General features: G+C 44.3%; 1 protein-coding gene across 1 annotated transcript in view; it reads right to left on the bottom strand.

The window, feature by feature from the left end:
* LOC139367737 (sodium/potassium transporting ATPase interacting 4) overlaps positions 1-18236 on the bottom strand; it is a 124652-nt gene that overhangs the window by 31857 nt on the left and 74559 nt on the right. Inside the window, exon 5 of the mRNA XM_071106056.1 lies at positions 7072-7132. Coding sequence (XP_070962157.1) covers positions 7072-7132 — 61 coding nt within the window. The remainder of the gene's footprint in view (positions 1-7071; positions 7133-18236) is intronic.

Genomic DNA, 18236 nt, shown 5'->3' on the forward strand with positions numbered 1-18236 from the left:
GGTGTAAAATACTTGTATGGTTGAGGAATTTTAATTATGAGATTTCTGTTGTTTTGAATTTGGCGCCCTGCAATTTCACTAGCTGTTGGCGAGGTGGGACGCAAGCGTCCCGAACGATCCCGGAGAGGTCAAAACTTGTTTTTCAACCACTCCACACATTTCTTGTTAACTTTTACTTTGTGCATGACACAAGTCATTTTTCCAACAATTGTTTACTGACAGATTATTTCACTTATAATTCACTGAATCACAATTCCAATGGGGCAGAAGTTTACATACGCTAAGTTGACTGTGCCTTTAAACAGCTTGGAAAATTCCAGAAAATTATGTCATGGCTTTAGAAGCTTCTGATAGGCTAATTGACATCATTTGAGTCAATTGGAGGTGTACCTGTGGATGTATTTCAAGGCCTACCTTCAAACTCAGTGCCTCCTTGCTTGACATCATGGGGAAATCAAAAGAAGTCAGCCGAGACCTCAGAAAACAAATTGTAGACCTCCACATGTCTGGTTCATCCTTGGGAGCAATTTCCAAACGCCTAAAGGTACCACGTTCATCTGTACAAACAATAGTACGCAAGTATAAACACCATGGGACCACACAGCCATCATACCGCTCAGGAAGGAGATGCGATCTGTCTCCTAGAGATGAACGTACTTTGGTGCGAAAAGTGCAAATCAATCCCAGAACAACAGCAAAGGACCTTGTGAAGATGCTGGAGGAAACAGGTACAAAATTATCTATATCCACAGTAAAACGAGTCCTATATCGACATAACCTGAAAGGCCGCTCAGCAAGGAAGAAGCCACTGCTCCAAACTGCCATAAAAAAGCCAGACTACGGTTTACAACTGCACATGGGGACAAAGATAGTACTTTTTGGAGAAATGTCCTCTGGTCTGATGAAACAAAAATATGACTATTTGGCAATAATGACCATCGTTATGTTTGGAGGAAAAAGCGGGAGGCTTACATACCTGACTCAGTTACACCAGCTCTGTCAGGAGGAAAGGGCCAACATTCACCCAACTTATTGTGGGAAGCTTGTGGAAGGCTACCCAAAACGTTTGACCGAAGTTAAACAATTTAAAGGCAATGCTACCAAATACTAATTCAGTGTATGTAAACTTCTGACTCACTGGTAATTTGATGAAAGAAATAAAAACCTGAAATTAATCACTCTACTATTATTATGACATTTCACATTCTTAAAATAAAGTGGTGATCCTAACTGACCTAAAACAGGGAATTTTGACTAGGATTAAATGTCAGGAATTGTGAAAAACTGAGTTTAAATGAATTTGGCTAAGGTATATGTAAACTTCCGACTTCAACTGTGTGTGTGTGTGTGTGTGTATATATATATATACAGTGCCTTGCGAAAGTATTCGGCCCCCTTGAACTTTGCGACCTTTTGCCACATTTCAGGCTTCAAACATAAAGATATAAAACTGTATTTTTTTGTGAAGAATCAACAACAAGTGGGACACAATCATGAAGTGGAATGACATTTATTGGATATTTCAAACTTTTTTAACAAATCAAAAACTGAAAAATTGGGCGTGCAAAATTATTCAGCCCCCTTAAGTTAATACTTTGTAGCGCCACCTTTTGCTGCGATTACAGCTGTAAGTCGCTTGGGGTATGTCTCTATCAGTTTTGCACATCGAGAGACTGAAATTTTTTCCCATTACTCCTTGCAAAACAGCTCGAGCTCAGTGAGGTTGGATGGAGAGCATTTGTGAACAGCAGTTTTCAGTTCTTTCCACAGATTCTCGATTGGATTCAGGTCTGGACTTTGACTTGGCCATTCTAACACCTGGATATGTTTATTTTTGAACCATTCCATTGTAGATTTTGCTTTATGTTTTGGATCATTGTCTTGTTGTAAGACAAATCTCCGTCCCAGTCTCAGGTCTTTTGTAGACTCCATCAGGTTTTCTTCCAGAATGGTCCTGTATTTGGCTCCATCCATTTTCCCATCAATTTTAACCATCTTCCCTGTCCCTGCTGAAGAAAAGCAGGCCCAAACCATGATGCTGCCACCACCATGTTTGACAGTGTGGATGGTGTGTTCAGGGTGATGAGCTGTGTTGCTTTTACGCCAAACATAACGTTTTTTCATTGTTGCCAAAAAGTTCAATTTTGGTTTCATCTGACCAGAGCACCTTCTTCCACATGTTTGGTGTGTCTCCCAGGTGGCTTGTGGCAAACTTTAAACAACACTTTTTATGGATATCTTTAAGAAATGTCTTTCTTCTTGCCACTCTTCCATAAAGGCCAGATTTGTGCAATATACGACTGATTGTTGTCCTATGGACAGAGTCTCCCACCTCAGCTGTAGATCTCTGCAGTTCATCCAGAGTGATCATGGGCCTCTTGGCTGCATCTCTGATCATTCTTCTCCTTGTATGAGCTGAAAGTTTAGAGGGACGGCCAGGACTTGGTAGATTTGCAGTGGTCTGATACTTGGTCTGATACTTCCATTTCAATATTATCGCTTGCACAGTGCTCCTTGGGATGTTTAAAGCTTGGGAAATCTTTTTGTATCCAAATCCGGCTTTAAACTTCTTCACAACAGTATCTCGGACCTGCCTGGTGTGTTCCTTGTTCTTCATGATGCTCTCTGCGCTTTTGATGGACCTCTGAGACTATCACAGTGCAGGTGCATTTATACGGAGACTTGATTACACACAGGTGGATTGTATTTATCATCATTAGTCATTTAGGTCAACATTGGATCATTCAGAGATCCTCACTGAACTTCTGGAGAGAGTTTGCTGCACTGAAAGTAAAGGGGCTGAATAATTTTGCACGCCCAATTTTTCAGTTTTTGATTTGTTAAAAAAGTTTGAAATATCCAATAAATGTCGTTCCACTTCATGATTGTGTCCCACTTGTTGTTGATTCTTCACAAAAAAATACAGTTTTATATCTTTATGTTTGAAGCCTGAAATGTGGCAAAAGGTCACAAAGTTCAAGGGGGCCGAATACTTTCGCAAGGCACTGTATATATATGTATGAATGTAGGCACTACTAGAAAATATGGTGGGTGGTAGCAGAACTGGTCTACAGAAGACAAAAACACACGGTTTTTCACACTACCAACCCCCGACTACCACCAGAACTGACAGCTGGGGAGAAGAGGTGATGAAAATGTGAGGACACTATACAGGGAAAGAAAATTGGGTCAAGGGTGTGAGGGAGAGAATGAAATGGTTGGATGGGGAGACAGAGTGACGGAGAACAGCTGGTAGGGGAGGAAGGGAGGAGCGGACAAGGTGGAGGAGGGATTGAGGGATGTTTTAATTAGCTACAGGCCCCCCCTCTCATCTCCTATTCCTCATCTCCACATCCGGCTGTGATTGGGAGTCCCATAGGGCGGCACACAATAGGCCCAGCGTCGTCCAGGTTTGGCTGGGGTAGGCCTTCATTGTAAATAAGAATTTGTTCTTAACTGACTTGCCTAGGTAAATAAAGGTTCAATTCAAATAAAACATTAAAAAAAATCTCCTGTCTTGCCATGTTCTTAGGTTGTGGTTCATTTAGTGTGTGTGTGTGTGTGTGTGTGTGTGTGTGTGTGTGTGTGTATGAGTGAGAGAGAGTGTGTGTGTGTGAGTGCATCATCCTTAGCTCTGGCATATTCCCCAATATTTGGAACCAAGGACTGTGTCACGCCCTGACCTTCGATATCTCTGTTTTTCTATATATTTTGGTTAGGTCGGGGTGTGACTAGGGTGGGTACTCTAGTTTTTGTATGTCTAGGGTTTTTTGTATGTCTATGTTGGTCTAGTATGATTCCCAATCCGAGACAGCTGTTTATCGTTGTCTCTGATTGGGGATCATATTTAGGCAGCCATTTCCTCTTTGTGTTTCGTGGGATCTTGTCTATGTTTAGTTGCCTGTCAGAACTAGTTGTATAGCTTTACGTTTCGTTTGTTTGTTTTGTTGTTTTTGTTCGGTGTTCATTCATTAAAAGTAACAATGTACGCCTACCACGCTGCACCTTGGTCTCATCCTTATGACGAACATGACAGTCTGATCACCCCAATCCACAAAAGTGGAGACAAATTTGACCTTGGGAAAATCCTCTGCATTATCATTAACGACTTACGGAGGTGGTCCCTGCACAGGGACAGCTCAGCGGAAATTTCAGAGTGCCACCTATAGTACTCGAGTATAGTACTCGATAAATCTCAAACTTTCATAAAAATACACATGCAAGGTACTGAATTAAAGCTACACTCGTTGTGAATCTAGCCACCAAGTCAGATTTGTAAAATGCTTTTCGGCGAAAGCATGAGAAGCTATTATCTGATAGCATGCACCCACCCAAAATACCAGCACGACACGTAAACAACAGATTTTGCGGTAGCCGGCGCTACCCAAAACGCAGAAATAAAATCTAAAACATTAATTACCTTGGACAAGCTTCTTTGTTGGCACTCCTATATGTCCCATAAACATCACAATTGGGTCTTTTTCCCGATTAAATCCGTCATTGTATACCCAAAATGTAATTTGCTGAAGGCCAGTCTGATGCTGCAAAAAGCCCATTTACAAGACGCAACGTCACTTTTTAAAATTACAAAAGTCGCCTATAAACTTTTACAAATCACTTCAAACGACTTTTCTAAACCAACTTTAGGTATTAATAAACGTTAATGATGTATCAAATTGATCACGGGGCGATCTGTATTCGATAGCAGCAAGTCTGGAAATCATCGTCCATTTTTTCAGTTTCACAACATACTGTGGTGCGCCTCAAGAAAGGAGGGGCCTATTCGTGACGTAACCAAGGATAAATGAGTCAGAAATTGACAGCAATGGCGACATCGTGTGGAAGCTGTAGGCGTTTACAGGGGATTCGCATATATTTTATGTCGCCTTAAATAATACATTGAATGGCGGACAAATATTTTTTTTACCAGGGATTTTTACTCCTAAACACGTTCTGTTATAGCCACAGACCCGATTTAACCAGTTTTAGAGACTTCAGAGTGTTTTATATCCACACATACTTATCATATGCATATACTATATTCCTGGCATGAGTAGCAGGACTTTGAAATGTTGCGCGATTTTTTACAAAAAGCTGCGAAAATTCGCATCATCCATAACAGGTTTTAACAGCAGACTAGTTAACAATGTATTGAGCAAATGTCAAATTGTATTTTTAACAAATTAATAACTACAAAAAATTAACAAATTACAAACTATGGATTCACTCTGCACACCCAGTTGACAAACAAACAAACCAAACCAAAGGCAAAGTCTTCTCATGCTTTGTTGATTTCAAAAAAGCTTTTGACTCAATTTGGCATGAGGGTTGGCTACACAAATTGATGGTAAGTGGTGTTGGGGGAAAAACATACAACATTATAAAATCCATGTACAAAAACAACAAGTGTGAAAAAAACACACACATTTCTTCCCACAGGGCTGTGGGGTGAGACAGGGATGCAGTTTAAGCCCCACCCACTGTAACATAAATAGCAACGAATTGGCGAGGGCACTAGAACAGTCTGCAGCACCCGGACTCACCCTACTAGAATCTGAATTCAAATGTCTACTGTTTGCTGATGGCCTGGTGCTTCTGTCACCAACCAAGGAGGGCCTACAGCAGCACAGATTCTGACAGACCTGGGCCCTGACAGTAAATCTCAATAAGACCAAAATAATGGTGTTCCAAAGAAGGTCCAGTCACCAGAACCAGAAATACAAATTCCATCTATGCACCATTGCCCTAGAGGACACAGAAAACGATATAGACCTCAGCCTAAACATCAGTGCCACAGGTAACTTCCACAAAGCTGTGAATGAGCTGAGAGACAAGGCAAGAAGGGCCTTCTATGCCATCAAAAGGAACATAAAATTCAACATACCAATTAGGATCTGGCTAAAAATACCTGAATCAGTTATAGAACCCATTGCCCTTTATGGTTGTGAGGTCTGGGGTCAGCTAACCAACCAATAATTCACAAAATGGGACAAACACCAAATTGAGAGACTGCTTGCAGAATTCTGCAAAAATATCACCTGTGTACAATGTAAAACACCAAATAATGCATGCAGAGCAGAATTAGGCCGCTAACCGCTAACCAGAAAAGAGACGTTAAATTCTACAACCACCTAAAAAGAAGTGATTCCCAAACCTTCCATAACAAAGCCATCACCTACAGAGAGATGAACCTGGTGAAGAGTCCCCTAAGCAAGCTGGTCCTGGGGCTCTGTTCACAAACATACATACCCCACAGAGCCCCAGGACAGCAACACAATTAGACACAAACAAATCATGAGAAAACAAAAAGATAATTACTTGACACATTGGAAAGAATTAACAAAAATAAACAGAGCAAACTAGAATGCTATTTGGCACTAAACAGAGAGTACACAGTGGCAGAATACCTGACCACTGTGACTGACCCAAACTTAAGGAAAGGTTTGACTATGTACAGACTCAGTGAGCATAGCCTTGCTATTGAGAAAGGCCGCCGTAGGCAGACATAGCTCTCAAGAGAAGACAGGCTATGTGCACACTGCCCAAAAAATGAGGTGGGAACTGAGCTGCAATTCCTAACCTCCTGCCAAATGTATGACCACATTAGAGACACATATTTCCCTCAGATTACACAGATCCACAAAGAATTTGAAAACAAACCCAATTTTGATAAACTCCCATATCTACTGGGTGAAATACCACCGTGTGCCATCACAGCAGCAAGATTTGTGACCTGTTGCCACAAGAAAAGGGCAACCAGTGAAGAACAAACACCACTGTAAATACAACCCCTATTTATTTTTATTTATTTTCCCTTGTGTACTTTAACCATTTGTACATTGTTACAACACTGTATATATAGACATAATATGACATTTGTAATGTCTTTATTATTTTGGAACTTCTGTGAGTGTAATGTTTACTGTTAATTTTTATTGTATATTTCACTTTTGTTTATTATCTACTTCACTTGCTTTGGCAATGTTAACATATGTTTCCCATGCCAATAAAGCCCTGCAATTCAAACTGAACTGAGAGAGTATGGGTGTCAAGTTAAGTTGTAGTACTCACAGCTGTCTTCCTCTTCAGTGATGGCGCTGACGACGTAACAGGCGTACACGAAGCCCAGGAGCTGCGAACACACAAACACACACACACAAAGTGTTAGAACACACAGATAGTTAGAACGCACACAGATTTAGAACACACACACAGAGTTAGAACACGCACAGAGTTAGAACGCGCACAGCGTTAGAACGCGCACAGCGTTAGAACGCGCACAGCGTTAGAACGTGCACAGTTAGAACGCGCACAGCGTTAGAACACACACAGAGTTAGAACGTGCACAGCGTTAGAACACACACAGAGTTAGAATGTGCACAGCGTTAGAACACGCACAGAGTTAGAACGCGCACAGAGTTAGAACGTGCACAGAGTTAGAACGTGCACAGCGTTAGAACGCGCACAGAGTTAGAATGCGCAAAGAGTTAGAACGCGCACAGCGTTAGAACGGGCACAGCGTTAGAACGCGCACAGAGTTAGAACGCGCACAGCGTTAGAACGTGCACAGAGTTAGAACGCGCACAGCGTTAGAACGCGCACAGAGTTAGAACGTGCACAGCGTTAGAACGCGAACAGCGTTAGAATGCGCACAGAGTTAGAACGCACACAGCGTTAGAACGCGCACAGCGTTAGAACGCGCACAGAGTTAGAACGTGCACATTTAGAACGTGCACAGCGTTAGAATGCGCACAGAGTTAGAACGCGCACAGAGTTAGAACGTGCACAGTTAGAACGCGCACAGCGTTAGAACGAGCACAGAGTTAGAACGCGCACAGCGTTAGAACGCGCACAGCGTTAGAACGCGCACAGCATTAGAACGCGCACAGCGTTAGAACGCGCACAGAGTTAGGACGAGCACAGCGTTATAACGCGCACAGAGTTAGAACGCGCACAGCGTTAGAACGCGCACAGAGTTAGAACGCGCACAGCGTTAGAACGCGCAGAGCGTTAGAACGCGCAGAGCGTTAGAACGCGCACAGAGTTAGAACGCGCACAGAGTTAGAACGCGCACAGCGTTAGAACGCGCACAGAGTTAGAACGCGCGCAGCGTTAGAACGCTTACAGCGTTAGAACGCTCACAGCGTTAGAACGCGCACAGCGTTAGAACGTGCACAGTTAGAATGCGCACAGCGTTAGAACGCGCACAGAGTTAGAACGCGCACAGCGTTAGAACGCGCACAGAGTTAGAACGCGCACAGCGTTAGAACGCGCACAGAGTTAGAACGCGCACAGCGTTAGAACGCGCAGAGCGTTAGAACGCGCAGAGCGTTAGAACGCGCACAGAGTTAGAACGCGCACAGAGTTAGAACGCGCACAGCGTTAGAACGCGCACAGAGTTAGAACGCGCACAGCGTTAGAAAGCGCACAGAGTTAGAACGCGCACAGAGTTAGAACGCGCACAGAGTTAGAACGTGCACAGCGTTAGAACGCGCACAGCGTTAGAACGCGCACAGCGTTAGAACGCGCACAGAGTTAGAACGCGCACAGCGTTAGAACGCGCACAGCGTTAGAACGCGCACAGAGTTAGAACGTGCACATTTAGAACGTGCACAGCGTTAGAATGCGCACAGAGTTAGAACGCGCACAGAATTAGAACGTGCACAGTTAGAACGTGCACAGCGTTAGAACGCGCACAGCGTTAGAACGCGCAGAGTCAGAACATACACAGAGTCAGAACACACACAGAGAATTAGAACACACAGATAATTAAAACAGAAAGCTAGAACACACAGAGGGTTAGAAAACACAGAGTTAGTAGAACCCATATAATTAGAACACACACACAGAGAGTTTGAATACACAGAGAGTTAGAACACACAGAGGGTTAGAACACACAGAGAGTTATAACCCACACAGAGAGTTATAACCCACACAGATAGTTTGAACGCACACAGAGTTTGAACACACAGAGAGAGTTAGAACACACAGAGAGAGTTAGAACACACAGATGATTAGAACAGAGATTTAGAACACACAGAGGGTTAGAAAACACAGAGTTAATAGAACCCATATAATTAGAACACACACACAGAGAGTTTGAATACACATAGAGATATAACACACAGAGAGTGTTAGAACACACAGAGGGTTAGAACACAGAGAGTTATAACCCACAGAGAGTTATAACCCACACAGAGAGTTTGAACACACAGAGAGAGTTAGAACACACAGAGTTAACCCACTTAATCTAAAAATGTCTCTAATTTTCACCATCATTGTAAAGCCTTAGTTATTTGGTTGCTTTAACAAAGTCATTTTTTAAAGAATATTATTTAGTGATACATTTCCGTCTGTCTCCAATTTTAAGGTCAACCCTGTTATGTTTTACAGTTTTTCCCAATTGCTTACTCACTAAAACAACGGGCCCATGAGGCACAATGACAGAAACCTGTAACTCATTTAGCAGAACCAGACACCCAATCAGACAAAAGACAATACACAATTCTCTACCTTAGGCACAAACTTCACAACAAAAATATAGTGTGCAAATTACTCCTGTGTTCGAAGAACAATGGAAGCAAACTTCGCAGAGAGAGGTAGAGGTAGAGTTGGAGGAAGACCAAGTCCTGAAATTCGGGCGACTGTGGTGGACTACGTGGTCAACCATGGTTTAACCTTGAGGCAGAGAGTGCTGCCCAATCTGAGCCGCTTTACCGTAGCGTCCATCATCCAGACGTTCCACAATGAGAATAGATATGTACTGCAGACATTGGACTTACAGTGCAATGGTAGAAACTCCCCAAATACTGGTGTGCCAAGCTTGCCGCGTCATACCCAAGAAGACTCGAGGCTGTAACCGCTGCCAAAGGTGCTTCAACAAGGGTCTAAATATTTATGGAAATGGGACATTTGTTTTAAATTTGTAATACATTTGCAAAAATGTTCTAAAAAAACATTTCTAAAATGTGTTTCGACTTTGTCATTATGGGGTATTGTATGTAGAAACAATCCATTTTAGAATAAGGCTGTAACATAACAAAATGTGGAAAAAGTCCAGGGGTGTGAATACATTTCCCGAATGCAGTGTATTTACTACTTGACAGTAGTACAACATTAAGCTCAGTAAAGACTGTAGATTCCAATACATACCGACAGGGGAAACAAAGTAAATGTTTCATTTATTACTGTATTTATGAAATTGGGAGCTACGGTATACTACGTTGTAACATTGTAACGGTTGTCTTGGGTGGAAGAAGGAGAGGACCAAAGCACAGCGTGGTTAGTGTTCATCTTATGTAATGAAAAAAAGAACACCTCAAAATACAAAACAACAAAGTGAAAACCGAAACAGTTCTGTCTGGTGCAGACACACAAAGACTGAAAATAACCACCCACAAAACACAAAGGAAAACAGGCTACCTAATATGGTTCTCAATCAGGGACAACGATTGACAGCTGCCTCTGATTGAGAACCATATCAGGCCGAACACAGAAATAGAAAATCATAGAAAAACGAACATAGACCACCCACCCAATTCACGCCCTGACCATACTAAAACAAAAGACAAAACAAAGGAACTAAGGTCAGAACGTGACAAACATGTTTGTCTTGTATACTGTATTACTGTAGTGTTTACTGTACTGGATGCTATTTTGAGTTTGTAGAACTGAAAGACGACCACCAAGTGGTGGTATAACGCATCTATGTACAGACAAACAGGAGGCTGCCATTGTGCAAATGGTAGTTTAAAATAATTCCATAAGACTGCAGGAAATCCAACAACAGATTATTGAAAACCTGCCATCTTCCATAACATCAGAGGGAGTTTATCAACCACAGTCCGCATCCTTCAGAAACACCATCTCCGGATGAAGCACATCTACAGAGTCCCATTTGAAAGGGATTCCCAAAGAGTGAAGGATAAACGGTACAAATATGTGAAAGTAAGTAATGTACTAGTATTATACTCTTGAAACATTAGAGACTCATTGATGTTGCAAGTGAACTTTACTATACAGAATTTATAGTATTTACTGTAATTTCAGAGATTCATGGAGTTGAACGCAAGTCTCATCCCCCAGGAACTCATATCCATAGATGAGGCTGGATTCAATTTAGCGAAGACGAGGAGAGGAAGGAACGTCATTGGTCAATGCTCCATCATTGAGGTACCTGGCCAGCGCGGGGGAAATGTAACCATATGCGCAGCTATGAGCCACAATGGGGTCCTCCAACGCCTTGCTACTCTTGGACCATACAACACTGCCCATGTCCTTCATTTCCTGAACACCTTACATGAAAATCTTTTTCAGCCAGAACAGAGAAGGCCAGGTGATCCTGAGCAGCAAATGTATGTTCTAATTTGGGACAACATGAGCATCCATCGGGCTGCTCAGGTCCACAACTAGTTCCATGACCATCCCAGGTTTATAATTCTCTATCTCCAACCATATTCCCCATTTCTCAACCCCATAGAGGAACTGTTTTCAGTATGGCGGTGGAAGGTGTATAATCGCAAACCCCCATGGCCCGTCTTCAGGCAATGGAGGAGGCCTCTGGTGACATTCCAGCCCCTGTCAGGGGTAGATGCGTCATGCCGGAATATATTTCCCCTGCTGTCTGGCCAAGGAGAATATCACCTGTGATGTTGATGAAAATCTGTAGCCAGACCAAAACAACAGACGTGAACATTCTCAATGGAATGTTTATTTCTTGACTCATGATTTACTGAATTTTTTTTCTTTATACAGTGCCTTGCGAAAGTATTCGGCCCCCTTGAACTTTGCGACCTTTTGCCACATTTCAGGCTTCAAACATAAAGATATAAAACTGTATTTTTTTGTGAAGAATCAACAACAAGTGGGACGCAATCATGAAGTGGAATGACATTTATTGGATATTTCAAACTTTTTTAACAAATCAAAAACTGAAAAATTGGGAGTGCAAAATTATTCAGCCCCCTTAAGTTAATACTTTGTAGCGCCACCTTTTGCTGCGATTACAGCTGTAAGTCGCTTGGGGTATGTCTCTATCAGTTTTGCACATCGAGAGACTGAATTTTTTTCCCATTCCTCCTTGCAAAACAGCTCGAGCTCAGTGAGGTTGGATGGAGAGCATTTGTGAACAGCAGTTTTCAGTTCTTTCCACAGATTCTCGATTGGATTCAGGTCTGGACTTTGACTTGGCCATTCTAACACCTGGATATGTTTATTTTTGAACCATTCCATTGTAGATTTTGCTTTATGTTTTGGATCATTGTCTTGTTGGAAGACAAATCTCCGTCCCAGTCTCAGGTCTTTTGCAGACTCCATCAGGTTTTCTTCCAGAATGGTCCTGTATTTGGCTCCATCCATCTTCCCATCAATTTTAACCATCTTCCCTGTCCCTGCTGAAGAAAAGCAGGCCCAAACCAAGATGCTGCCACCACCATGTTTGACAGTGGGGATGGTGTGTTCAGGGTGATGAGCTGTGTTGCTTTTACGCCAAACATAACGTCTTGCATTGTTGCCAAAAAGTTCAATTTTGGTTTCATCTGACCAGAGCACCTTCTTCCACATGTTTGGTGTGTCTCCCAGGTGGCTTGTGGCAAACTTTAAACAACACTTTTTATGGATATCTTTAAGAAATGTCTTTCTTCTTGCCACTCTTCCATAAAGGCCAGATTTGTGCAATATACGACTGATTGTTGTCCTATGGACAGAGTCTCCCACCTCAGCTGTAGATCTCTGCAGTTCATCCAGAGTGATCATGGGCCTCTTGGCTGCATCTCTGATCAGTCTTCTCCTTGTATGAGCTGAAAGTTTAGAGGGACGGCCAGGTCTTGGTAGATTTGCAGTGGTCTGATACTCCTTCCATTTCAATATTATCGCTTGCACAGTGCTCCTTGGGATGTTTAAAGCTTGGGAAATCTTTTTGTATCCAAATCCGGCTTTAAACTTCTTCACAACAGTATCTCGGACCTGCCTGGTGTGTTCCTTGTTCTTCCTTGTTCTTGTATCTTTGCAGTTTCACTGTATGTGCGCTGTTAGACATGTATTGAGTCATGTTGAAATATAAGACGTTGTGTTTTGCATTTGTGTTCCTCTCTTGTTTTCGTGTTTGAGTTCACACAAACAATATACAGTATAACAACAACATCTTAGTCTTTACACTGAAATAGGTTCTGATAGTAGTGTTTTGAATACGTGACATTAGTGTGATCTCGGTTGTCACTAAGTTAGATTCATTTGATGTGTGTATGTCTCATTAGTATGCAGAGTTTCATTTTGAGCAGGGAGTACATGACTTTGATTGCTGTGTTTCATTATGCCTGTGGGGTTTGGAGAAATTGGCGAACTAGAGTTTTGAGTATGTGAGATGTAGTTTCAGCAAGCATGTTAAGGTTTGGGAAAAACTAATATGGTTTTCAAAAGAAACATTGAACATCTAATAGTTAAATCAGTGTAAAAGCAGGTGAGCTGGTTCTACTCTTTTTGGCCGTTTGCTGGTGTTTTGTGGTGGAAAACTGAGCGGGTCGAACATAACACGTCTTCCCCTGTTACCCACAGATAGACAGGCTACAAATGTTTTAGAATGATTATTTTTATGCGAAGCTTGGATTCAATTCCCTGTTGCACACAACAAGCTTCCATTCCTTCTGTCGCAAGGGGATTCATGGCTGATTTAAGATTACAGTCAACTTTGTTGCTTTATTTGGGACTTAACAGGCACTTACTATAGTATATTTTTTATTTAACATCTTGAGATGGGAAAATGTGTTTTTCATGAAAGAATGTTAAAATTAGGTGAAATTAAAAGGTTCAGTTTAAATTAAGAATTTCATACATTTCTGTCCTTAATTGCTCACAAGGTCCAACTGAAACTTGACTTCGCCTTTTAACCCAACCCCTCTGAACCTAAGAGGTGCGGGGGGCTACCACATTGAACACCCGGGGAGCTGAGTGTATGTGTGGGGGACTGAGCGTATGTGTGGGGGACTGAGTGTATGTGTGGGCGACTGAGAGTATGTGTGGGGGACTGAGTGTATGTGTGGGGGACTGAGCGTATGTGTGGGGGACTGAGCGTATGTGTGGGGGACTGAGCGTATGTGTGGGGGACTGAGCGTATGTGTGGGGGACTGAGTGTTCATGTGGGGGATGTGAGTGTACGTGTGGGGGATGTGAGTGTACGTGTGGGGGATGTGAGTGTACGTGTGGGGGATGTGAGTGTACGTGTGGGGGATGTGAGTGTACGTGTGGGGGATGTGAGTGTACGTGTGGGGGATGTGAGTGTACGTGTGGGGGTTGTGAGTGTACGTGTGGGGGATGTGAGTGTACGTGTGGGGGTTGTGAGTGTACGTGTGGGGGTTGTGAGGGTTGTGAGGGTCTGTGTGTGCGACTGAGTGTACAGGGAGTAGCTGGTTGGAGGATGGTGCAACAGGGTGCAATCAAAACCACTGATCATCAATCAGCATGTGCAGTATGTGTCTCTGATCTCATCTCTATTCCTCTACAGAATGTGTTGTTTTGTACACAAATTAACTTCCCGTCCAGAGACATTTCCTCAGAAAACAAACACTTTTTTAATTTAACCTTTATTTAACTAGGCTATTCAGTAAAGAACAAATTCTTATTTACGATGATGGCCTACCCCAGACAACGCTGGGCCAATTATGGCCCGCCCTATGGGACTCCCAATCACGTCCGGATGTGATTCAGCCTGGATTCCAACCAGGGACTGTAGTGACGCCTCTTGCACTGAGATGCAGTGCCTTAGACTGCTGTTCCACACGGGAGCCCACTTGAAGACACCATGCACCTAAACAAGCTGGTAACTAGGTAACCAAGCCAGTAAGACTATTTCTGGCCTCAGCAGCCTGTCAATATGATAATATGCTGCATTGTTGGCAGATGGCTGTGATCTTTTCTGAGAAACACACACACTGGGACTCAGACAGAGAGACAGACAGACACACTCTACCCCAATGAGTGGCACTCTGCCATGCCAATTAAACCAGCATCGGGCAAAATGCCCCCAAAACACACACTGGGCAACCGGAGACTGTGTGTGTGTGTGTGTGTGTGTGTGTGTGTGTGTGTGTGTGTGTGTGTGTGTGTGTGTGTGTGATGGGGCCACAGGACACCACTGGTGTGCACTGTTTGCAGGCAGCGGGTTTGACCAACTGTTTGTTATGTTGACGATTTTATAAGGGTCATAGGACTACTGTAACTAGTCCTACTGTAAACTCACACCTCAGACACCATTAGTACAAAACAACACGCTGTGAAAGGAGTGTGTGTGTACAGGCTAAATGAGTTTTAAGAGAGAGTAGTGAGTCCCATCCTACCTTCTTTCTATGTCTGAAGTGGCTAATTACCTCTCACAGCAGCCTGTGTGTAGGGTGGTTGGTCGGGTGGGTAGGCATATAATGCGAACGTCTAGCAACCCAAAGGTTGCGAGTTTGAATCTCATCACGGACAACTTCAGCTAATTATCAACTTCTCAACTACTTACTACTTTTTAGCTACATTGCAACTACTTAGCATGTTAGCTAACCCTTCTACTAACCTCAACCCTTTCATCTAAACCTTCCCCTAACCCTAACCTTATAACCTAACTCCTAAACTTAATCCTAACTTTAACCCTAACCCCTAGCCTAGCTAACGTTAGCCAGCTAATACATATGATACGAAACTAAACATATCATACTAAATAGAGTCTCAGATTTACATACAGAATAATAAAAAATGCTCTGAGGCCAGGTTTCTCACAGGCAGGACAGTCGTTAGAGTAGCAGGGAATTAACATCATATAAAGCCTGGGTCACACACAATGGTGTTTGCAGCAGGATGCCAGACACTGGTTGAGTAGCATCAATGGTGTGTGTGTGTGTGTGTGTGTGTGTGTGTGTGTGTGTTTGATTTGCTTGAATTGCCTTGATTAGAGTATCTATGTCTGGAGGGCTCAGCATAAAAACACACTCAGCAAATACAGAGTCTCAGTGGGGGGATAGTGTAAGGGGATTGATACAATGTGTGTGGGGGAGTGATACAGTCTCAGTGGGGGGGTGATACAGTCTCAGTGGGGGAATAGTGTAGGGGGGGGGGGGGGGGTGAAACAATCTAAGTGGGGGATAGTGGGGGGGGGGGGGTTATACAGTCTCAGTGAGGGGATAGTGGGGGGGGGGGGGGGTGATACAGTCTCAGTGAGGGGATAGTGGGGGGGGGGGGGGGGGGGGGTGATACAGTCTCAGTGAGGGGATAGTGGGGGGGGTGATACAGTCTCAGTGAGGGGATAGTGGGGGGGGGGGGTGATACAGTCTCAGTGAGGGGATAGTGGGGGGGGGGGTGATACAGTCTCAGTGAGGGGATAGTGGGGGGGTGATACAGTCTCAGTGAGGGGATAGTGGGGGGGTGATACAGTCTCAGTGGGGGATAGTGGGGGGGGTGATACAGTCTCAGTGAGGGAATAGTGGGGGGGGGGGGGGTGATACAGTCTCAGTGAGGAGATAGTGGGGGGGGGGGGTGATACAGTCTCAGTGAGGGGATAGTGGGGGGGGTGATACAGTCTCAGTGAGGGGATAGTGGGGGGGGGGGGGGGGGGTGATACAGTCTCAGTGAGGAGATAGTGTGGGGGGGTGATACAGTCTCAGTGAGGGGATAGTGGGGGGGTGATACAGTCTCAGTGAGGGGATAGTGGGAGGGTGATACAGTCTCAGTGAGGGGATAGTGGGGGGGTGATACAGTCTCAGTGAGGGGATAGTGGGAGGGTGATACAGTCTCAGTGAGGGGATAGTGGGGGGGTGATACAGTCTCATTGGGGGGATAGTGGGGGGGTGATACCGTCTCAGTGGGGGGATAGTGTAGGGGGTGATAAAGTCTCAGTGGGGGGATAGTGTAGGGGGGTGATACAGTCTCAGTGGGGGGATAGTGTAGTCCCCCACACAGCTTTCCTCTCCCAGTCCCCCACACAGCTTTCCTCTCCCAGTCCCCCCCACAGCTTCCTCTCCCAGTCTCCCCCCACAGCTTCCCTCTCCCAGTCCCCCCCCAACACAGCTTCCCTCTCCCAGTCCCTCACACAGCTTCCCTCTTCCAGTCCCTCACACATCTTCCCTCTCCCAGTCCCCCACACAGCTTCCCTCTCCCAGTCCCCCACACAGCTTCCCTCTCCCAGTCCCCCACACAGCTTCCCTCTCCCAGTCCCCCCCCAACACAGCTTCCCTCTCCCAGTCCCTCACACAGCTTCCCTCTCCCAGTCCCTCACACATCTTCCCTCTCCCAGTCCCCCACACAGCTTCCCTCTCCCAGTCCCCCACACACCTTCCTCTCCCAGTCCCCTATACACCTTCCTCTCCCAGTCCCCTATACACCTTCCTCTCCCAGTCCCCCATACAGCTCTGGAGTTCACAGATATCATTCTGGAAAATGTATGTAATATTAATTCAAGTGATGAGTCAAGCCTGAGTGGGCTAGTCCTGACCTGCTGGATCTAAGGGCGGGAATAGCATCGCTATGTCAATCTATTGTTATTAATCAGTGGTGAGTCCTTCTCTCTCTCGCTCTCTCTCTGCATGTTTCTCTCTCACGCGCTCTCCCTCTGTGTGTTTCTCTCCCTCTCACTTTCTGCCCCTCACCCCGTATACCCTTACTTCTCTCTTCATCGTCCCCTTCCCTCTCTCTCACTCCCTTGCTCTCCCTCTCTGCTGTCTGTGGCAGTCTCTGTTCTATTAGCATTCTAATGGAAAGTGACTCCTCTGACAGTTCCCCTCGGCTCTGTCTAAAGTGGTATGTGTGTGTGTTACGTGTGTGTCTGTGACCCCATCTAAAGCGGTGCTGTCAGGGGCGGACAGGGGTCTTGACCGAGGAAAACGTACGGGGGAGAATGGAAAACAGCAGAGAGGAATGGAAAACTGGAGCAGAGAGGAGAAGAGTTGAGTTCAAAGCCAGGATCTGTTCCATTTGCTGTTCATCTATAAATGCTTAGAGGAAGCAGGTTTTGGGAGATCACATGATATTTCACATTCATCCTTTCAGACACACAAACACATTCACAGTGATACATGTGCATGTAATCACACAGACACACACGACAGTGGAGGCTGTTGAGGGGAGGACGGCTCATAATAATGGTTGGAATGGAAACCATGTGTTTGATGTGTTTGGTACCATTCTATTGACTCCATTCCAGCCATTATTATGACCCATCCTCCCCTCAACAGCCTCCAATGACATGCACAAGCAAACACACAACACTC

The sequence above is a fragment of the Oncorhynchus clarkii genome, chromosome 16 (genome assembly GCF_045791955.1).
Source record: "Oncorhynchus clarkii lewisi isolate Uvic-CL-2024 chromosome 16, UVic_Ocla_1.0, whole genome shotgun sequence".
NCBI lineage: Eukaryota > Metazoa > Chordata > Actinopteri > Salmoniformes > Salmonidae > Oncorhynchus > Oncorhynchus clarkii.